Below are 24,089 nucleotides of genomic sequence, written 5' to 3'. Positions count from 1 at the left end.
CTGCAATGGTCCCCTAACCTTGGTACCAAGTATTTTAGATGTCTGACCCTAACTATGCCTGAACCCAGACTATTAGAGCTGGTAGTTCAGTTCAGCCAAAACTTAACCAGACACACCAAAAATGCAGCAAAATGATTTTGCTGGAATAATGACCAGGCAGCAGGTAGCTTGACAAGAGTTTGTAGTGTGTAGTTGCAACATAGAAAAAAAACAGTAGAAGGCAGTAAACACAACACATTGATAGAATAAGTCATGTTTTGTTGTCTAGAGCTTTCTGTACTTAAACTTGTATTAAACAGTAGATAATTGTCATTTAGCAGCGTTATCAAGTTAGTCACCTAGCAACAGCATCAACCTTTCTTTGCCTAGAGACTACAACAAAAAACTCTGATTGGATAACTCTATTTTGCTGTTTTCAGGACAGTAATCCTTTCATTTCTGAAACAAAGTTCATAGAAAATGAGGATGAAATTAGAATGAGAAGAGAATAGCCTAATAATTACAAGAAACAAATCAAATATAATATATTTAAATATAACATTTGAAATACTGACATGTTAGGCCTAGAAGGCCCTCAGGGTTCCCCTCTGACATTAGGTTATAAACTAACTACGCCACAGTTGCATGACTTCACTGTCACCACCATAGAGTGACTAATGTTCGGCACAATGACCTTTAATTTCCCTGACAATCTCAGTCATCTAATTTAACCATTTGTCAGCAACTGCTTTTTTTAAAGACAAGTAAAATCTTTAAAATTCATAAGGGGGGGTTTTACTGACATATCTTATGTCATAGAACGAAACCTGAAAATGTCTTAAGCTTTCATTAATCACGGCTCTGATTACAGGCATCTGACAAAAAAACATTAAAAAGAACCCACTGACTTGACTGAGACGAGGTTATCATTATAGGACTCATGTATGAAGCACTATATGTTGGACTATAGAATATTTTTGATTAAAATGTCATTTTATACCAGTATCAGATCAGCTGAGTCATCCTGCCAGTGTTTGCTGATTGTTTCTCATGTAATTCAACAAAACAATATTCAAGGGAATGCATTTTTTATTTGAACTACCAACACTTTGGATAAGTTACCAAATTCAAAATGCACTCTTGAGAATGTTCAGATGATCTCAATGGAAAAAATAAATAGCAAAGAGATACTAATTTACATACTCATTAAAACAACACAAATACTATGATAAATAGCAGAATCAAATAATCAGTGAATTAGCCTGCTCGTTTTTTTTTGTACTTTACAATGGGATCATATTGTCTTTTTAAATAGAAATTTTATATTTATTGTGTACCAGCATGTTGGTGAGAAATAAATAAATTGCTGTCCATCCTAACATGCAAAACTGGATGTTTCTGAAGAACAGTAATTATATATAAAGCATTATATACATTCAGCAACAGATATCAATCAGTTGAGACCAGAAAAGCTGGTAGTTGTCTAAAATTACATCACCAAAACCTTACTTGCTTAATTGTCCCATTGAAAACAACTTACAACAGTATTAATGCACCTATTAAACTGTATTCATTACTGAGAAACATGAAGTCTAATGTTCCTGTGACAGTTTGATTTGGACTAAATTTGCAACAAATCTCTGACTTGAGCTTTAGTCCAACTGTTAAATACCTCCATTGTGATATCTGTACAAATGTTGACAGCTATCCCTCCAAATAAAATGAACCCAGTTGAGAAGCAGAATGTACCGCTTTGACTCCCCATGCAGACAGCGGGGGGCATGTGGAGGCATACGTTCAGTTTCAAGTTTTCCCTTTTCCTTTGGCTGGTGGAGGTCAGTCAGGTATATTTGGTGGATTCTGTCCTGCAGTCACTTTTCGCTGCGAATCCTGTGGCCTGTGTGTGTCTGCACTCTTGTGTGCTCACTGTTCATGGCCTGGGAGGCGGTGTGGTGGGTGGGGTTGTACCAAAAGTGACGGTGGGCTCTCAGGAAGCAAAGTAGGAGCTCTGCATGGAGTACAGGCGGTCAATGGGATTCCCTGCCCGAGCCTGCAGAGAGCCTACATCTGGAGTGGCCATGAAGCAGTCGCTTAGACTCGTCAGAGAGGTGTCGCTGTCGATGTCGTGGAAGATGGAGTCCGTACCTGGGAGGAGGAGCAGAGAAAACATGGGGAAGTCAATGGGGAAGTGTTGTTTCACTAGCTTCTCTGCTCAGATATGAGACATTATGCTGGATTGTGCCGGAACAGGATCCTGCACCTCTCAGATTGGGACCAGCACTTATTTGATTGGATCTCCTTTGATGCCATCAAAATCTTTAAATAAAGTGTGTGCAATATTTAATGTTATCTGATGATTACTGTGAGCCCCACAGTGAAACAAGTGAATATTTGTGCTGTGAAATGGTTCTATCTGCAGGGTTACCACTGTGCTCTGGCCATGGGGTATTATCCTAATTGTATATATCCATGTATCATGAAAAGAGAAAGGTCGTACTCAGAGGAAATGTCATTCATGAGCTTTTACTTAATCATGTCTGGCAAGACAAACACAAAATGTTCAGCCATCAAGCCTTTATCAGAGTGTGAAATGCTGACATAACTATATAATGCTAAATTCAGAGGTGTAGTGTTATATGCTGAATTACTGGAGCGTATATATGATGCGCCCAGACGCTCGCTTATATTGAGGCTTGTTTCAGGTCATTTAACCTGTTCCACTAACCACTGACCACTTTACAGACATTTGTCAACTATAGCCGGCCACACGATTGATGTAAGACTGACTTTTTAGGAATAGTTTCATCATGTTTAACTTCATAATTTTACAAAGAGGTCAGAGAACACACGCTCTCCTTGTCTGACTGTCTGGCTGCCTCTGCTGTGACGCCTTTCACTGCAAAAACTCTTTCTGATCATGCAGCAGCACTGATGTTTGCACTTATATCCACAGTGAGGATGCACAATGCATGTTTGTTTCTCCAGTTGTTTCTGTGAATGGCAGCGATCCATTTACTTCTCTTTTCTTTAGCTTTTTGACATTCTGTAAAAAGATTGCTCTGATTTCTTGTTGAATCTAATCTATGTGTCAATCACACAACAGCTCTTTATTGTGTTAGATCTGTTTTTCTAATGCTGCCACTCAGCCATCTTTTTGCCACTCAGTCAGTATAATTTATGGTCAATTTTAATTTATGTGTCCATGTAGTGTTGTCACATTCCCTCTTGGTGAAGTGTTTGGAAGATGCATGTCTAAACTCTCTAGTTTTCAATCATTCATTTTTTATTGTAACATCAACAAACAGGCTAAGAGCCAACACAACATGTTACTGTTTACATTTTAAGTTTTCATACCCCCCAACCCTCCACCAACCAACAGGACAGAAGATCAGATCAGTCCTATTTAGACAGAAGATCTTTCAAGTCAGGTATCGGATTAATCCACATTAGAATTGTGTTTGGTCCTGCATCATTAATTCTTGCTGATGATAGTTCCAGGTAAGAAATTCTCCAAAAATCTCCAGAGCCAAATGCATACTTGAAATATTGTGAGGAGGCTTCCATTGCTGGACTACAATCTTCTTGGCTGCAGTTAGGTCCGCCAGCCAGACTTTGCATGCTTTTTCCGTAAGGGAAAGGTGAGAATCATGATTTAGAAGATGTATAGCAGGGATGCAGTAAATTACAGTTGAGGCATGAAGGGTTTTGCCTGGTGTTGATCTATTTTACCCTAACAACTCTCTGGAGATCTCCTGCATGTCTCCAGTAACTACAGAGACTTCCACACCCTGTGACATCACATGCATACTCTCTATAGAGTAGAAGTGGACAGTAGCATGAAATCAAATCACTCAAGTAAACCCCAAGTATCTCAAAATTGTATAGTGCTTGAGTAAATGTACTGAGTTACTTCCCAACACTGCTGTAGCTGCATGTTGCTTTACAATAAAACAGATTTGAAGTGAAATTTGGGTATGTTGTTCTTTTTTCCTCAACCACAGACAGTATCTGTAATAGCAACACATCCCTGCAAAAAGACAAAGAAAATGATAATAAATTGAAATAATAATGCACTAACTCTTGTGTGATGATAACACATTTGGTGATAGAAACCATTTGGAACATTTTCTCCCATAAGACACAATATTAAATATCAAATATTGTGGTTGTGTGTGTGTGTGTGTGTGTGTGTGTGTGTGTGTGTGTGTGTGTGTGTGTGTGTGTGTGTGTGTGTGTGTGTGTGTACAGCCACACTGTTCTCCCAAATATTTAATTGTAGGGGTGTGTAGTACTGCTCTCCTGGGTGTCACTGGTTTTTATTGGGCTCACTGGGTCCAAATGATGACAACTTGATGGGTCATCCATTTTTAATCAGCCGTCACGCCTTATTGGTTAATTCCCATCACAGCCAATAAAATAGGAGTGAGGCTGAGGGCGAGAACACAGGGGAAGTGTCATTATATCAGAAAGTGCCACAAGACTGAACTGTCTGCATTTTCTAACATTTGTGTTGGTTTAATTGTCTATATGTTATCTATGTCTGCTCTTATTTTTTAGTTTTACTGCAGTATAAGTGAAAAAGTACAGGCTCTGAAATTTACTAGTACAAAAGTAAAAAGTCTCCCTCTGAAGGACGTTTCTACCAGCTGTTTCTCTGCAAGCTGACTGAACCAGAACATTCTAAGACAATTAAACCATTCTAACTTCAAATAACATTAAAAACAATAATACAAGTCATTTTTGAAAGTCAAAGTCCAAAGTCTCTGAGTTGGAGTCCAGGTCAAGTGCCTTGAAGGGAACCCCAGATTTACGTGACTCTTGTGAGATTTTTCATGTTTTTGGTCAAAATGTTCACTCTTGTGAGATCTCAGGTCTGGGGTTCCCTTCTAGACATGGTGTCTACTGTTGCCTGCTGACAGTGACAGATGGATAACTGGATTGATGTTAAACAGTGGTCCTCAGAAAATGATGAAGGTTCTTTTTATGATGGAGATATTAACGTTCCTCAAATGTTACACAGCAGTTAGATGTTGGTTGTGACCATAGCCTGAATGGATAATGGAGAAAAGAAAAAACAGACCACCTCCACAACATTTAAGTGATGAAGTACCGTGTTATATATCTTAAAAATATACATTCATTCACATTGTTCATCAGGTATTCAAGATTTCAGGGACAAAGTTCATTTCTGTTAATATTTTTTGATCCACTGTGAGACACTGTGGTCCTCTGTCCACTCTGTCAATCTCTGTTGAGGGTTTGGTCTCAGACAGCGTCACTCTTCATGAAGTAAAGGTTTGTGAATTTTTGTATTGCAATTGCATCTGAAACATATGTTGGAGCAGCCGAACTGCACAGGTTCTTCCCGACTTCCAGAAATTGCTCTCAAAAGTAATATTTCATAAAAAGTAGGGGTGGGGTATATTAGAGGCTTTGTAATTAATTAATCTCAATTAATCGCATTTTAATGGCATAACAATGTTTGCCACAAGAAGCAACAATTTTCAATTTAAATGGATTTTGGTATATGACTGAATCAAATAATAGACACATGCATACATTTAAACAACAAAATATTGTTTATTTTGTATCAGTCTGACAATGGCACTATAAATCATAATGGTGGCTATATTCAAGCTTTCATAGAACTTTAAAAATTATTTAATTTTAATTATTCAAAACACAGTGTTTTGCCCATCTGATTATGTGTACTTGCTCTGATTTTGTTGATCTTTCCTTGCTACGTAGTTAAATTGTTTATTTTCTGTCTGTCTTTATGATCACGAGTCTGCACAGGGTCTTTTATTTTGAAAATCAACCGGATTCTCCCCTGTTTTCCATGCCCGACTTCCTACCCGTTCGACCAGCTCTGTGGCAATTGGCGTCATCATCCGTCAAAAATAGACTTGCTGTGTATTCTCTGCGGAGCCTGACGCTTTTTTTTTTTTTTTTTTTTTTGTAATTAATTGTAATTAATGGGCAAAGGTGGCAAAGGCTGAAGAATGTGTGTGGCATACGAGACTGTGCCCAGCACATAAATTTATACATCTGGAAATAAGAAAACATGTAAAATTACTCAGAGACTCTAAAGTGGTGGAGGGCACTGGGAGGCAGGTTGAAATCAAAATATGATTTACTGCAACTTTCAAACTGCAATATTTGATAAAACCCAGTTTTTGCTGTAAAATTATTGTGGTGCTGCAGAGATCTGTGGCCTAAACATCAGATTTTACAGACTAAAGAAAACATCTCTGTAGGGCTGCAACTAATGATTATTTTCAACTGACGATTATTTTTACGATTAATCAATTAGTTGTTTGGTCCAAAAAATGTCAGAGAATGTTGATCAGTGTTTCCCAAAGTCCAAGATGATGTCCTCAGATTGCAAATGACATCACAATTGCTAAATCAGTAAAAAATAATTTCAATGACATACTTTTTCAAAATTGTTCAGTCCTAGTGGAAGGTGGGGAAGCACTTTGGTCAGATCACCAGCTTGAGACCAATAAGGACAAAGAGTGACTGGTCCACATTAAAGGGATAGTTCACCCAAAAATGAAAATGCTAAGTTGACTTAAAAAAAATTATTTACACCATGTTTTCAGCCTGAATCTTCACTGTAGATCCTTAGCTTGGACTGTGTGTGTGTGTGGTGAGTGTGCAAACGGCATGTTGGGATTTTAGGAGACTTGGATTAGACCAGAGGAGCAGTATGGAGGCTTTTTATGTTTTAATTCTGTTGTTGTTTTACATTTGAAAACTGGTCACCGTTCACTTCCATTGTTTGGGAGATACTGCAACACTGTTTTCCTGTGAAACTCCAGCAGTGTTTTGTGGACTAACAAAATAAACCTGACCTTCAATCAGCATGAGGGTGAGTAGATACTGACTGAATTTTCATTTTTGTGTGAACTATCCCTTTAATATGGATGGAAACAAGGAAAAGGCCACAGGCCTCCACAGATAGAGTCGATACAGTGTGATGCTCACCGTAGGGGTTCATGTGGTCACCGGGCATCTGTGGTGGGGTGAGGCCCTGCTGGAAGGGGTCGGTGTTGTAGCTGTTGTGCTCCATGGTGACCAGCTGCTGCTGCTGGTTTGGAGGTAGAGGCCCTGAGAAGGAGCTGAGCAGCCCCTCCATACAGCCTGGAATCACCTCTGGAACAGTCAGCAGAAACAAGTGAGAACACTGTCACAACTCTCAGCTGACTTTAGTCTTCACAAGCAAGCAGCAGCTCTCGTCCACATCACGTGCAACTGTATTGTGTGTTGTAAAGCACTATACAGCGCCTGAAACAGGTTGTTCAATTCATTTCAATACAACTTATTAATCTCACAGGAGGTAATTTGTTGGAGCTTGTTATATATAATAAACACACTAACATACAAAATTCATAATGCCATAGACTTAATGTAGAATGGAATAATAAATAAAGCACAATAAAAAGATCATATAAAATATATAATAACGCAAAGGAAAAAAGGTGTGAAAAAATGGGAGAATTTTGTGAGAAAACCAGGAGAGTGCAATGAAAAACGTGTCTCCCAGAAAAATCAGGAAGGTTGGCAAGTATGATCACATCTGATCCACATGAGCTACATGTGGTCACGTGTTAATCTCTGCAAATGTGTATCACATTCTATCGTGATTTTGTCTTGATGAGACAGTTGAAATGACAAGAGAAATTGGCCTTAGTTACCTGAAACAGTATTTTCTGGCTTGCTGTAACATTTTTTTCATTTATTATTTTTCTCTCTAAATGTATCACTTGTCCATGGATATATATTGTCCTCCTTTCCTGTTCGGTTGCATGAATATACAGTTTGTGGAATTACTCAAAAAGCAATAAAAAAAAAAAGAAAATAACTCTCTTGCTCTGGAGAATTGGGCACCAAATATCCCTATAGATGTGAACATAGACACTACATCATGTTTTTTCTGCAGACAATGAATGCTGAACAACAAATGGCTTCATATAATCATATACTATGAATGTATTGTCTAAACTGAGTAGCTGTTTGATCTTTAGGATATCTCTGCAGTCATCCATGAGGCTTCATCTCATCCTAACATCAACTTCAAACAACCCCCATTTGCTGGTTTGCTCAGCTCATTTGGTTAACAGCAGCAGCTTTCTTCCACTATAATAAACCCTGCTGCTATGCCAATATTGACTTGCTGGAAGTCCCTGAACAGATAGAGTCGGCGCTTGCCAAAGCACTGAGACACTTATCTAAACTGTCTGCTCATATCCGCTGTGAGACCACAGTGGCAATAAGCCTGTAGCTGTGAGGAGCCGTGCTGCAGCGAGAATCATGGCTGCGGCTCACACTTTACAGCCTCGCCGTCAGAAAACTCATATTTACCAGCAGAGATGTCACTCTGGCTTCAGAGTACGGGACTCACTCTAAAGCCTACAAAACTGGGAGTGTTTGCTGAGTGACTCTACTCTGTTTATTGTTCCCGTAATAAATTTAATATTTCAAGCTGTTTCTCCAAATAATTCATAAATTACCTAGCTCTCAGTAATCACTCTCATTACAGTTGTAATGGACAGATTACATCTTGCAGATGGACATCAACTGTGCTTTACTTTTTCTAACATCACAGGAAGTAGCTGACCAGCTAACTGACACAGTGTACACACACTCACACACACACATGATAAATCCTCACCTTGGCCTAGTCTTTGGCTGTTGTGTTGCTCCTGCTGTTGCTGTTGTCTGCGGGCTAACTTCTTCATCTGTAAAGAAATAAACAGCAGAAATGTGAGTATGTGGCTCACACGACTTTATTGAGGAGATATTGAAAGACTGAGAGCTCACCTGTCAACCTCCTTTAAATTCTATATTTAAAACATGAAATCTTTAACAGAGGTGTATGATATGGAATTCCTTCAGGTGATCAAAGCATACCTGAGACCACTGGCAGACTTGGCTGTATTATGGGCAGCGGTGAAAAAAAAATTAAAAGGGCGCCACCTGTACGTGGTGAGGCACCAGTGTGGTGAACAGTTTCAATCTCTGGTTTAAATTAAAATAGTTTTATTAAATGACTTGAAATATGAAAACTATTACAACTCTGTAATAAAAACACACAAGGAAGTATTTAACCATTTAAAGGCACATAGATGCCAATCATTTTTTATAGGGCAGCCTATACCAAATATACAGTTTTACCTTTTGAAATATATTTTCCAGTATAATTGAAGAGTAAAAATCAAAAACTCAAAATATGGTTTTGTCCTGATTCTCAAGAATGAATGAATTCAGTCCTATGCAGCTGAGAAGTTGGAGGTGTGCAGCCTGTCTCCTGCAGCTCTTCATCAAACAGCTCACTGTGGCTGCTCCTGACTCTTACATTACTCCCTGACATATTTCCTACTGATCCCTGCTGAAAATGTCTGTTGTCTAGTTTGTAATACTGCATATACATAAATTTTGCAGTACTTTAGCACTGGGCCATAAGGTCAATACGCAATAAGCAATAAGCATGTGTGAACTCATTCAGCAACAGCAGCCTGTCCTCACCAGAGAAATGTGTTTTTGAGCTTATTCTGACTGATACGTCTGTTTAATGTTAGGCTGTGCTGCCTAGTGGACGTAGTAAGTATGACAGAAGATGTATGAGGAGCAACAAAGCCCACTTTTGAGGGAGGTGGGTTGGATGAATGGCTCAAACAAGCACAGGACCTTCACCCAGGAAACCAGGGTTTGAGTCCTGTGTCAAAGGCAGACAGCAACGCAGCATACTCTGAAAACCACTAGGGATGGGCATTTTCGACAAACTTTTTGATCAATAATCATGAGAATTAACGATCAATTATCGATTTAATCATTAAGAAATGTCTGATAGAAAAAATGATTAAAAATACCACAGGCAGTCTGTTTTTTCTCAATTAAGTATTTATTTAAAGAAGAACCTTTAATCCAACAATCCTCTTTCACAATTTAGGCTACAGTTTAAATGTGCAACTGTTAAACAAAACACCGCGAGGCGTCGGGCTGAAACTCCTCACAAAATAAAAGCCAGTGACAGTACTATTTTCTCAAACAAAATACAATTCCGCCTCTTTTAGACAGAATAAAAAATCATAATAATTAATAATAATTGAAGGAGAACTTTAATCCACGTCTTGCGCGATTTACAATTTAAATGTGCAACTGTTAAACAATAGAAATAGACCTACGCGGAGGCGTCGGGACTCGGGATCTTAACAAAATAAGAGCCAGTAGGCTATTCTCTAAAACAAAATAAATGGGCTACATTTCGCCAAAAATAAAACATCATATTATTAACTAATAGTCATTTAATCAAAGAACAAAGTAGACTCGCAGCTGACCTTTTTTTTTTTTTTTTTTTTGCCAGAAGGCACGACTGAGAGAGGGAGGTCCCACATAACAATAACACATTATAGGCCTATAGGTTTACATGAAGGCTACGGTGGTCACTGTCCTGGGCTATAGCTTACTTAACCTACTTGTTTTTGTTCGCCGTGCACGCTTCATGTTTACTACCTTCAGATACGGCGGCAGGGCAAAAGTCAGCTCGCAGGCGGTTTTCTCTGCTATATCGCCCCCCGCTGGTGGGATATTTTACTACCGCCACATAGTGAAATTCATTACATTGCTTTCTCGACGCACACTACATGAACTCTGTTTAACACTGTCGAAAAATCGAAAAAAAATTACGTGATCGACAAAATTCTTAATGATCAATTATCGATCATCGATTAATCGTGCTCATCCCTAAAAAACACACACACATCAGGGGAAGAGATTGGCACCCTAAGTGCTTAAACACTAACAAAGTTTACCTTGCTAAAAACATTAGATTTCAGCATGTCAGTGAATTATTTTATATGTCTATTATTTTAGACAGCCTGTGTCTAACCAGAGAGGAAACATTAAACTGACAAACTCAATATTTCTAGTAATTCTCAGTGCCCCTTACTTTGCTTTTCTGTAAGAAATGATCCCACCGAATGGCCAGAGGTGAAATATTTTAATATGAACAACTATTTGATCACATCACAATGTAAGATCACCATTTAACCCAACAAACATCAAAACCAGCCCTTCTGTGTCTGGGTGATCTTAAATTTCTACAGTTTTTGTAATCTAGGCACAATGTTACTGAGTGTCAAGAACCTACAGTTTCCCTGTTCATCCTGTTGACGCATTACATCTGTCTCCACTTTTGTCTTCTTAAAGACCATTTTTTTCAACTCAGCAGCTTATAAAAACGTAGTTTTGGGTTCTTCAACTTATTAGTTGTGCATCCAGTGCACAGCAGCTTTCAGACATTTATTGTTGTTTGCTAGCAGACGGAAAGTGACAAGAGATATTGTCACACAATACAAGTCAACAAAGAGACATGAATTGTTTTCCCCTGTTGTCGGTGTGGCTTGATTTAAACTTAAAATTTTGTTTCACTTGCATTACATGAGTGAAGTCACATCCATGATGTGACATACATAATGTAGTTATTTTAACCCAAGCAACCAACTAGTTTTATTGCCAAAACCTAACCAAGTAGGGTCTGTTCCTAAATCTAAGAAAACTATGACTGTAAACCATGTGAGTTGTGTCACATGACCTATCAAATCTAGTCAAGGTCTGGTAAGCCTGCTAGTACTCTCCACCCATATTATAGATTGTTTTGGGGTCACAGCTGGTTGGCCTTAGACGCACACTACACAAGTTGCGTAGGGCCCCGCCTCCCCCTCTTGTCAAAGCTGGTGTCAATTTTTACATCTCTGATGAGAGAATGAAGCATAAGTGAAGAGAAAATAACATCCTGAGAGTGAACAGAGTGAACAGTAACCAGGTAAATTTGTGTTCCCTCTGCTACAAGTTTGAAATCCTTCAATCACAGTAAAGTTAAGTTGATGCTCCTCCCCCTGTCTGCCTGTCTGTCTGATGTTAGCTGTGCTGCAGTCTGTCTGTCTGTCTGTGTCGTGCTTAGATACATCCATCACACATCTGTGACTTTGTGTCTGTCAGAGGTGAGAATGAAATATAACTTATCATGTTTGATGAGCATCAATGTGCCGCAGCGTTCTGTAGCTCAGAAAAGATAACCACGTTGTGCATGAACATGGAAGTATGCGCATGCACACTTTACTGCAACAGCCTCTGTGGAGACCAGTCTGTCTGTCTGTCTGTCTGTCCAGACAATATATGGACACAATGTTACTCCTCTGTAAAATGTTCTTCTCAGTGTTATTATGTCTGATGTTGTTGAATGAATATTATTACATTAATGTTACTGCTGTTTACTGTTGTGGATTTTTAGGGTTGAGCTCATTTGAACTTTACAGGCCACTGTTGGCTGGTTGAATCTTTTTTCAGCTTTGTGGATGAAAAAGTTCGGTATTTACCTCTGGGATGTAGTGTGGAAGCATAAAGTTCGATAAAATGGAACTCAAGTTAAGTACAAAATAAGTACAGTACTTGATGTAAATGTACTCAGTTACTGTCTACCACTGATTACAGCTCTGAACTAATGCAAGATGGAAATTAATGGATTGATATTGACTGATTATTGATTAAATGCTGATTTTAAAATTAGTTAACTGATTAATTAGCAGATAGCAGATCCAAAGTTCAGTGGTATGTTTTAGTATTTTCTACATATTATATTTTCCAAAATGTATTCATGATAATGTCAATTTTAATTAATTATGCACAAAATATTATATTCAATAAATATTATTTGTTTATACATCACTCTGTTCTATATAGATTTAATTGTTCTTTAACTGACAGATGAAGTAAAGTGTTTTAAAGGAGGGAGGATTGTAGTGGCAGCACTGGGTTGTGACTGTGTGGCAAATGGTTGACATGGCACTCTGGTCAGTTAGGGGGGCCCTTAGCAGAGTTTTGTTTAGGGTCCCATGAAGGTTAGGACCAGCTCTGTTCAGGGGTAATTGATAATATTCTGGAATTTAAGTCTGAGGATGTGTAGGTCAATAGAAAATGACTTCAGAGACATTTATTTAAATGAAAATCTTTGACATTATTGCTTTAAATATCAACATTGTCTACACATGCAGTTGGCTGTTGTACTGAATCATGTTGTTGTAATTGTGAGTGGGCAGAAGGGGGGTGTGTGTATGTTCAGAAGACAGAAGATGTGAAGACTAAGTTACACAGCCAACTGGTAGCATAGATACTGCAACATTATGTCTGACAACATGTTGTGGTGCTGAAACTGTGTATGAAACAAAATTCCACTGACACTGACATTCCACTGTCTAATTTTCAAAAGAGGAGAAATATTAAAACAATGAGAAGTACAACACAAACCATCTTTACCAAACATGTCAGCCCTGATGGTGATATGTTGGTTGATTTGGTGACTTGATTGCAGTAAAAGGCCTACTGGATATTCAGACTTTGACAAGTTTATTCTCCCAAATGTTACAAAGCCCAGCAAATAGTAGATTATAAATTCTTGATCCACTGAAGCTTAACTGATGAAGAACTGGTTTAGACAATTAAGCACTTTGGCAAAAGACAGTAAGACCCCATTTCACATGTGATCTGGATCTGGATCATGATATAATTCTGTCTGAATTGTGGTCATACACATCACACATTAGTTTACAAGTTAGGTTACACTGACAGTAAACATGATGCTTCTCGGGTTGATGGAAGTGAAGTGGAATTTGCAGGGACCACTACTGTGTGAGGGTCACATTTCTATCCTTGCTTACTCCTGTGAGAAGAAGAGTTCAGCTACCTCTCTTGTTCATGTGTGGACTTAGGTCTCCTTTACTGTTAATTTTGATGGACAGCCTTAGATACACCCTTTCAGATGTTTTTAAAGATTGTTTAAAGCAACAATAAATGTATGTGAGTTTGTCACACCACAGAAATATGTTATTTAGTGCTGCAACTAATGAGTTATAGTTGTTTGGTCTTTACAATGTCAGAGAATGGTGAAAAATGTTGATGAGTGTTTTCCAAAACCTATTTTGATGTCCTCAAATGTCCTTTTTTGCTTATTACCCAAAAATATTCAGTTTACTTTCATAGAAGATTGAAGAAACCAAAAAATATTCACATTTAAGGAGCTAGAATCAGAGACGTTTTGATGAAATGATTATCAAAGTAGTTGGTGATTAAGTTAATAATATGATCATCATTGCAGCTGTAGTGTTATTAATCACCCAGACAAATTTGAATGATTAAAAAATCCCTAAGTATATAAAATTTGGTCTCAAAATCATTTAAAAATTCTCTGCTCTGAAACGCTGGGGGTGTGTTTGCTCTGCTGTCTCAGTGTCAAACACCACTATGACCCGAAAACCACCTAAAACATGGACGCTCTGTCTAGCAGCTTTATTGGACATGCCCAGACATGTTTGAGACACCAGAGTCAGAGGACAATGACAGAATGGTATTTTTCTCCTTCTGTGTCGGGTTGTTGGAGCTGAAGTGAACTGCTGGGCTGATTTGGACTGAGAGAGTTTCTTAAGGTTTGTTCATAGCTAACGGGTGGTGTTGTTCATGTGTCAGTTCACGGGGCTTATATAGTGTTGGGGGACCATGCTATGACACGTCACCAAGCCATGTTTCAGGTCCACCCTAAAAATCCTGAACACAGAACTACATAGCACTACATAGTAGTACATAGTTCTCAGTCTTTATACATGTTTTCAGCTACTATTCTCTAATATGTAGAATGTTTTTAGAAGAAAACACAGACTTTAAGAATGAAGGCTGAACTACACAGATTGCATTTCCACCAGGCTGAGAACATGAGAACATTCATGATTTCAGATTTTCTTTTAGAACTGAACCTCTTCAGCTGAGAGTTGAGAGTCACTTTTCTCATCCTTGAGTTTGTTAAGCCTGTGTTCACTGATGCCAGTACGGATCTGTTTTTGGATCTGAACAACAGAACAGCTGAAATCATGACAGTAAGACTGTAAGACAGCTGAAATCTCCACTAATGAGCGACAAGCAGAGGCACAGTAAAACTGGCAGCCAGCAGCATCCTCTGACTGACCAGCCACCAGTTGAGAAACAATACAAGCTGATAAAAATGTTGTTATTTACAGCTTGTTTTTGGTGTACTGATTTACTCACCTTTGCTCTCTGGTTCTGGAACCAGACCTGGACCACACGAACACTGAGTCCTGTCTCTGCAGCCAGGGTCTCTCTCACCTGCAAGTCACAGCACAGTCACACTTATCATCTGCTGCCTTCTGACATAAAGACTGATCTCAGCCTAAAATGATGGAACAATAACATGTTGAAAAGATGATTCCTTGGTGTATTCGTCAGTGCATGTCACACACGACAGACATAACAAGACGAAAAAGATGCGAGTAGATGAAACGATGTAACAAAATCAGAAATGCATAACAAGATGAACAACAATGTAAAAGACAGAAAAATTATTTAACAAGAAAAAAATGATGCCGTGGATGAAAAATAACATAACAAGATGAAAAAACAAAGAAAAAGGTGTAACATGATGAAAAATGATGTGACAAGACAAAAACAACATAATCGAAAAAGATGAAAAAGGATGTAACAAGATAAAAAATGCCTATTTTTACACAAGTATCTGTACTTTTACTTGATTAAAGAATTTACCTGGGAGTAGTATACACAGTACATGAAATAAACATACATTTCCGTGTGAGTCTGTCTCAGCACAGTCAAATATTCAATGAGATTTAATAAAGGTACAGAATTCTACATTGAGAAAACAACAGAAATTAAAAACAATGCTGTAGGTTCTCTGGAGCTGGAACTATTAAATTATCTGTTTTCCTTTTCCTTTTAAATTTGGCATCCACAGCTAGCCTGGAGAGACTCAAGTCTAGCTACCAGCAAAATTCAGAAGAACAGAATTAAAGAATTTAGTGTAAAGGTGACACTTTTTTTACAATTTCACATAATTTTTTTGTCAAAGCCACAGGGAGCCTCTGGAGAGGAGAAAAGAGCCACATGTGGCTCCAGAGAATCAGGCTGCAGACTCCCGTCCTACACACAAGTAAATTAACACACATAAGTTAATGTGTGTAGGTTAAAGTACACAACATCACTTACATATGTTACACAACATTACTTACATAAGTTAATGTACGTAATGCTACTTACATACTTTACATAACATCACCTGTGTATGTATGTTACTTATGTAAAAGGTCCAGTGTTTGTTTGATCCATCTATCCACCCCACCTTCTCCGTATGCAGACTTTCTAGCCCCCACCCTTAATAATAAAAAGCATGGATCTGCTCGAGGTCTCTGCCTGTTAAAAGGAAGTTTTTCCTCACAACAGCTGCGTCAGTGTTTGCTCTTGGTGAGAACAACTGGGTTTATAAAGAGTATGGTCTAGACCTGCTCTGTTTGAAAAGAGCCCTGAGATGGTTTTGTTATGATTTGGCACTATGCAATAAAATTGAATTAAACTGAATGTTAATACTACGTCACCTGACTTCACAAGATATCAAAACATAGCGCTAGAGGGGCGCTTTTAGAAATGTTGGTACAGGGGTACCTACAGTGTCATAGCTTGATGTGTAGGGGAACTGACCAAGGTGCCATTTTTGATGTGTTTTGAGTGAGAACAGGCTGGAAGGGGAGGGTGAGGGGAGTTGGTTGCCATCTACAACCTCAGCACTAGATGCTACTAAATCCTACACACTGATCTTTTAAATATGACATGAATTCCGAAACAATCAGAAAAACCTACCGTGTGAAATACTTTACTCAACAGCCCTGATCTCAGTCTGATTTCACAAAAAAATTACAGAACATAAACAGGAATATAATAGTTCCACCGTAGCCACCATGGAAAGCTTTAGAATGCAGTCTACAGTTTGATAAGTGGATACTGTTCAGCGTGTATGCTCACCTTTCTGCAGGGCTTTGAGGAGACCTCAAACGAGGCCTTGAAGGCTCTCCTCTGCTGGGTGGTGAGGATGGTGCGTGGACGTTTGGGCCGGCGAAGGTCTTTGCTGTCATCACTGCCTTTCCCTGCTGCAGGGCACTTCTCTGATTTCACATCCACATCCTCATCCTCACTCTTATCTGTCAAAACATTTTTATTTAACCCTTTGACTTGCACTGTATGTAATTACAGATTTGTTGCATCAAAGGAAAGATAAAACTCAACCCAGCGTTACCTGAGTCTGAGTTGTCCAGACTGACTGAGCTGAGCAGGTCCTTCTCCCTCTCGTAGTCACTCTTGCACAGCAGCTGACCTTCCTTCAGGACAAACTCGTCCCCCTTGCACAGCTGGCGCTCACAGACGCAGCAGCAGAAGCAGCTGAGGTGGTAAACACTCTCCAGAGCGCGCATTACAAACTCTGTGGGGGCTATCTTCTCCAGACAGCCGCTGCACCTGGTGGCAAACAACCTGAGGACACACAGGACAGAGAAGAATGTGAACAATATAGGATGTACTGTGTTCAACAACCACATTTCAATCAGGGGAGACGTAATTGAAAAGACGCTTAAAGAGTAATTACATGAATTGATTAGAGGAACGTTGGAGAAATATAAGAAGAATCTTATTGTGATGTCATAATTTTAGGGGGGCAGTAATGTCATGAGTTGTACAGGGATATCCCCCCCGATGGAGTGTAGACACTGGAGGTGAAGGAGTGAGGACCATGGCTGCGGACATGGAGCTGATGAGCTCAGTAGAAAGACCCATGGATGCTGGATGTGATGAAAAAAAGAGGAGGGTTGTATCGATCTGACTCTGACATGACCCCTGACAGCAGCAGAGGACAGCAGAGCGTAGTTTTAAAGTTTGACAGCAACGACACAGAGTTCATGGCAAAATGTGTTAGACAGAGCAGTGGCAGATGCACTTCATGTCATGTTTTGGCCACAAACAAGGCACTCTAAAGGGTAATTTATTATGTTCTGATTCACTTAAAGGGCACTATAGAGGGCACTTTCTCAGGTTTTGTCCACTTGAAGGCCACTAACCACATTTTCTCCACTGACAGGGCACCCTAGTGGGCACTTTATCACATTGCCTTGGACTCTCAAGAGGGTATTTGTTGTATTTACCATAGGGGCATCTAAGAGGGCACTTTTGCTAGGTTTTTCCAAACATGGGTTACCTGACAACAATATCCCAAAAAAGCCAGCATCATACCAGAAGACTCACAGGTGTATTAATGACTGTTGCATTCCACTTAGGGGAAGTTCTTCTGTTGTGCATGCTGTTAACTGTCACTGTTGCTGGGACACTTAATGGAACTGAGCCATAATTACTGTCATTAAGTCCACCAGTGTTTTTCCTGCTCTGACCAGTCTAAATGTCTGCTGTGCAATCAGTTCATAGCGGTTTTCACCACACGAGCTCACTGAAAGCTACCACATATTACTGTTGTACCAGGTTAATTTGAGAGACTCAGTGAAAACAGGACCTGAATTGTATGAAGCATCATATCTTATCAATAAATCTTGGGCGATTGGGGTTCATTTGTGTATAAACAAATGTTTCTGACCATTTTTCTGCTATTTCTGCATCACCTTAGATTACACTAATGTATGCATACACATTAAATATTTCAAAAAATCTGAAATAAATGTATTTAAACTGAGTTAAACTGATGCTACCTCATTGTTTGTATTTCCTCTCATCAAGAAAACAAACACAAAAAATTTTCAGACAACTCAAAATCTCAAGTCAACTCACTTATTATTTACTATTATATGCTATTACAGTCTTAACATTTAAATACATTTTCAATGCTTGAATACATTTTCCAGAATTTCTCCCATAGTCTTTATTTTATTTTGTGACCCAAATAAAACCCCCTCTGACCCACCTGTGGGTCACAACCCAGTCTTTGGGAATGACAGGTTTAATCTATCAAAATGATGGACAGCCTTCAGATTTAGTTTCATTGTTAAAAAAAAAGAAAAAAAAGGAGTCAGTAATTGACGGAAAATATTTCGCACAATCCCTGCACTGAACATCAATTCTGGAGATCTTGGTTAAGAATATCCAGGTTCCAAGTTCACGAAGAGCTGATGACGATACAACAAGTTAGGAGAATGAGTTGGCAGGAACACTGAAGTTCCCTGAGAGAAAACACACCATACTGCACACACTGTATGGTTTGTCATTATCGTACACGCTGTAAATTCATCTCTACACAGCAGAACCAGACACCAGAAAGAAGCCAGATGTGTTCAAGATAAATGAATGAGCAATTACAGGCACTCATTTTTAACCCTTTCAAGCTCTCAGAGAGGCTTTTTGATGTTGTAATGGGCCCACAGGAGGCCTGCTGCTCAAAGGCCTGATTCACATGGAAAGAATAGGGACAATTTTCCAACCGCTCTCCACAACCACCTAATGAGGCTATATGTGATCGTCGGCTGCTATTAGATGAGGAAATATTACTGAACCAATGTGTTCCAAGGCTGGTCCACTGTGACAAATTCAAGATTTATTTGATGTATCTGATTTTTTTGTGCAGTGGTTAACACTGTTGCCTCACAACGAGAAGGGTCCTGTTGCTCCAGCTCCCTCCTACTTTCCAGAGACATGCAGGTTAACTGGTGACTCTATGTGTGCACTTTGACTGACTGGTGACCCAGTGAGAGCTGGGACTGGCTCCAGCCAGCCCTCAGTTTAAGTAAAGCAACTATAAAAGTGTGTTCTGAGTTTGTCACACCACAGAAACGTGTTATTAACCATCCAGCCAAATTTGAATGATTAAACAAATCATTAATTATTTAACATTAGGTCTAGTTTTCTCTGCTCTGTAATGCTGGGTACATGTCCTCTCCACTGTCTCAGTGTCAAATGTCACTACAACCTGAAAACAACCTGAAACATGGACATGGTCTAGCAGCTTTATTGGACATGTCCAGACATGTTTTACTCACCAGAGACAGAGGATGGTAACATGATGTTTTTTTTTTTCTTCTGTGTTGGGTTGTTGGAACTGAAGTGAGCTGAAGTGAACTGCTGGACTGATTTGGACTTGGTTTTGGAGAGACTCGATGCTTTTAGCACCCAAGTGTCTGTAGCCTCATTGGCTGGTTGCTCAGAGACAAACCATGATGCTTTCCTAAACCTATTTTTGTTGCCTAAACCTAACCAAACTATGACTGAAAACTGAAACTAATAATAAAAAAATCATCCACCTCTTCTCTACTGAAACTTTGCAGCTCTTTCTAGATAAATTATGTAAATTATGTAAATAATGATGTAAATAGCCAAAAAGCTGCTGTGTGACTGTTAAAACCCTGGAGCAAATAGAAAAATTGACTTGTCTCTTGACCATTGTGCCAGTGCCATCTGACGTGTGGAATTGTCCAATATGGACATAAATGTTTATACTGCAAACCTGCTCACCGTATGACCACTCTAGCTAGCTCAGTGGTGCTAATTTTACAGCTCAGCCAAGGAGAACGTCATTCATGTTTTCATCCTGTGCTACCACCAGCCTCTCACCCATGAATAGATGCACACTTTTTTCTGTTTTGATACAAACACTAGTTCATACAAAGTGTTGTCAGACCATATCTGAAGGTTAAAATTGTTGTGGGATGATACATAATGAATTGCAACAGTGTACTCTCCTCAGAGGGGTTCACACAAAATATCCTTTCTGCTTTCACACCTCCCAGTGCAGTATTACAGCAGTTTAGAAAACAGTTAAGAAATGTAGACAATAGATCTGTGTACATAGACACAAATTGGCAATATTTTTGGTCACAGTCAGCACAACTGTAAAAGGATGAATGTAGAACAAAAAAGTGAGTTTGAAGGAGGTGTGGCAGATGGATAACCTGACATGTCAGATGGTTTGTTACACAGAACCTTCTGGGAAGTTGTCTTTAGAAACTGTTTGGAAAAGGACAGGCACTTTCAGAAAACACCTGGCAAGTGATTGGATGAACCATCTGTTTAATACATGCTAACTCCAACCAATCAGATCAAACTTTTGCTGAAGCTGATCGGGAGAAGAGTGAAAACATCTTTTTCATGCCTTCAGTGTCGTTATTTGCTCTTCTTTCAATGAAGAAATACTCTCCACTGATACTATCACAGTATCTATACTAACCTCTTCAGGAGCCGACGTTGTTTTTTCAAGATGAGTCCCTTCCTTGGACACTTCTTACTGTCAGTGCACCTAAAATCACGGCCATAGCTGCCAGTAGTCCCTCCGAGGGCACTGACTGGTCGCACCACTTTTGGTGCGGACACAAAAAATAACATGAAGCCTGGCGAGATGGATTCTCGCATGACCTTGTGATCTCGCAAATCCAGCTGCGTTGCGAGGTAAGTACAACGATGGGTCAAAAAAAAAACAAAAAAAAAACACAGGACTTTCACACAGAAACCTGGGATTTGTGTCTCATGTGAAGACCAAGTGTTGGTGTTGTTTTGACAAGTGCTGTGTTATTTTAACCCAAACCATGATCTTTTCCCAAACCTTTTTTTTTTTTTTACTTTATTTTTTTTTATTTTCTTTTAAACAAAAACAGAACTTAAGACAGACTGGGTCATCACAGGTGTAGAGAAATGCTAAACATACAGAATGAGGATTGAATGAACTTGGGTTACATTCATTGTCAAAATCTATAAGTCCTTTATGTCCATGAGTGTTATTTGAGGTCCAAAAAGTTTTTATGATCCTTGGCTCCATTTAATGCTAGTCCTCAGTGTTTCCTTCAAAGTGAGATGTCTCCCATTCTTTCTTAACTTAAAAATCCACTCTGTTTGTGCAAAAGAAAAATACATTACATTGTTTGTCCAACCAAACATGTATAAAGAAGTCACTACAGGTTCAAATAGGACTTCCATTTTTTTCCAGTATTTTTCACATTTCTTGGTAGCATGTCTCAGGGAAAAGGTCAATCGTTCCATAGTATAAATGTCATTAATTATTTCTATCCACTCAAGGATTGTAGGAGGTTCTATGCTCAACCATTTTCTGGTTATTGCTTTTTTACTACCTGCTAGTAGTATTTGTAACAGGTATCTGTCCTGTTTTTTCAGCACAGTTGATACATTTCCCAAATATATACCACTGAAATTAAAATCAAGCTCTGAGCTGATTATAGATCTGATCTCTGTCAACACATCTGTCCCGTAAGAAGAGATTTTAGGACACTCCCAAAAAATGTGAAAATGACCAGCAGACATTTTACCACACATTCTCCAGCACCGACCTTGTTTGGGATTGTGATGTTGTGATTTTTTAATCTTTGGAGTTATGAAAAACCTTAAAAGGTTTTTCCAGGTGTATTCTCTCCATAAATCTGAACTTGAAGTTGTAGACATTGTCTTACAAATATTTAACCAGTCATCTTCAGTCAATGTTATGTTAGCTTCTTTCTCCCACCTTGACTTAACATACAGAGTGGAAAAAACCCCTGTCCAGTTGTAAAGATGAGTAAGTCTTTGAGATCAATTTCCTGTTAGAGTTACCTTTGTATGCATCAGTGAATATCTTAATCAATCTCCCTTCTCTCAATAGCTTTAATATTTATGTCAAAATAATGTCTCAGTTGAAGATACCTAAAGAAATCGCATTTCTCTAAGGTATATGTATTTGAAAATTGTTGAAAGGTATCTAAGCCTCAATTGGAGGATATCATACAGTATGAGGTCATGCCTGCATTTGTCCAGAGTTTAAATCTGTTGTCAAATTTAGCTGGTGTATCATACACCACCCAGCATAACATCCAAACCTAGTTTTGATGCCTAAACCTACCCTAGACCTTCATTTTGAAAGTGCAATGAGACATTTGAAAGTTGTACTGAGTGTCACTGAAAAAAATGGAAAGTTTGTGTGTCCATGTACACAAATCTAGTAGATTAAATTTTATGACTTTTTTCACACCTCCATTCACAAACTGCTGAAAGTTACAAATATTGTCAGAAAGAGTCAATAATTGCGCAGCTCTGTAGCAGCAGAAATAATTGCACAGAGCTGGAAATCCTGCAGATGCTGCGTTGTGTCTCTCAGAAAAGAGTGTGGTTGCCTAAATGCATCCATTTCATCATCTGCTCTCAGTGATGTTTTGTTGTGTGGACTCACAGAGGCTGCTGTGTGTGGATTAGCTCTATAGTTTTAGTATGATGACCTCAAGCTGAAGAGCAACCAAGCTGCGGAGTGGAGCCAAGACTGGGACATGAGACGAAGCCAGCACAGATCTCTATAGACACATTCTTCCTCCTGACAGTTCAGAGCGAAAGTGAGAAAAACTGGCCGCAGAAAGAGAGATTAGAGAAGCCGAGGAGAGAGAAAAGATAGACAGCGAACAAAAGACGAAAGAGAGTGAGTTGTGTGGGTGCCCTTTTTAGAAATGTTGGAACTGTGTGAGGAGTGTGTGTGTGTGTGTGTGTGTGTGTGTGTGTGTGTGTGTCTGTGTGTGCATGTGAGTGTGTATTATGGTGAAGTGGAGAGATCCTTTCTTTTCTGTAACTCCTGGCCCTCGATTGGACATCGGTAAAATATTTCTGTGACTGACAGGAACTGACTGATGTTCTAAAAAGGCAGAAAAGCAGCCTGTAACCAAATTTGTGGTTGAGCAAGAAATCATAAAAATTAAAAGGTTTTGTCACCTTGAGAACATTTAAGTAGTCAGCAAAGGTCGGTTAGCTTTAATCAGAGTTGTGTAAATTAAATGTTTTGGGTTTTTTAATGAATGGACGTAATAATAATGATTTAATGAATGGACTAATAATATGTTGGATTTATGTTAATGTGTATTTCCAGACAAAAAATCAAATCAAACAATAATTTTGAGGCCTCTACTGTAACTTGGAGGACCCTCATAAGGTTGTGGACCACATGTTGAATACCCAAGTGGTAGAAGAAACTTCTTAGCCTCTCCAGGGTCATAAATCAGGCTTGTCTGTGGTCAGCAATGTTTTATTTGATAGCAAGATTATTCACACTGAACAGTTTCACACAATATTAACTTCTAAAAATCATTTCTGGTCCAGAAAAAAGTACTAGGTACTTCTTAGGTACTTCTTTCCACTTGTGAAAGATTTCACTTCAAAAACTAAATGTATCAGGTCACCAAATCTTTGTCATATGCTTGCTATGCACATCATGTTTTATTGACTTTTTTTTTTTTTTTGTCATT

The 24,089-nt window shown here is 38.8% G+C and overlaps 1 protein-coding gene across 1 annotated transcript in view; it reads right to left on the bottom strand.

Moving 5' to 3' along the window:
• Positions 1 to 1,050: 1,050 nt before the first annotated feature.
• The window catches only part of LOC146307996 (LIM/homeobox protein LMX-1.2-like), a 78,494-nt gene continuing 55,455 nt past the window's right edge, over positions 1,051 to 24,089 (bottom strand). The window contains exons 3-8 of the mRNA XM_084746321.1: positions 17,132 to 17,364; positions 16,861 to 17,036; positions 15,079 to 15,156; positions 8,657 to 8,723; positions 6,970 to 7,137; positions 1,051 to 2,124 (exon numbers count right to left, since the gene is read on the bottom strand). Coding sequence (XP_084602447.1) covers positions 1,967 to 2,124; positions 6,970 to 7,137; positions 8,657 to 8,723; positions 15,079 to 15,156; positions 16,861 to 17,036; positions 17,132 to 17,364 — 880 coding nt within the window. The 3' untranslated portion in view covers positions 1,051 to 1,966. The remainder of the gene's footprint in view (positions 2,125 to 6,969; positions 7,138 to 8,656; positions 8,724 to 15,078; positions 15,157 to 16,860; positions 17,037 to 17,131; positions 17,365 to 24,089) is intronic.

This window comes from Lutjanus erythropterus, chromosome 20 (assembly GCF_056507025.1).
Source record: "Lutjanus erythropterus isolate fLutEry1 chromosome 20, fLutEry1.hap2, whole genome shotgun sequence".
Classification (NCBI taxonomy): Eukaryota; Metazoa; Chordata; class Actinopteri; order Lutjaniformes; family Lutjanidae; genus Lutjanus; species Lutjanus erythropterus.
The sequence above is the reverse complement of the archived record's forward strand: the minus strand, read 5'-3'. Positions and strand labels throughout refer to the sequence as shown.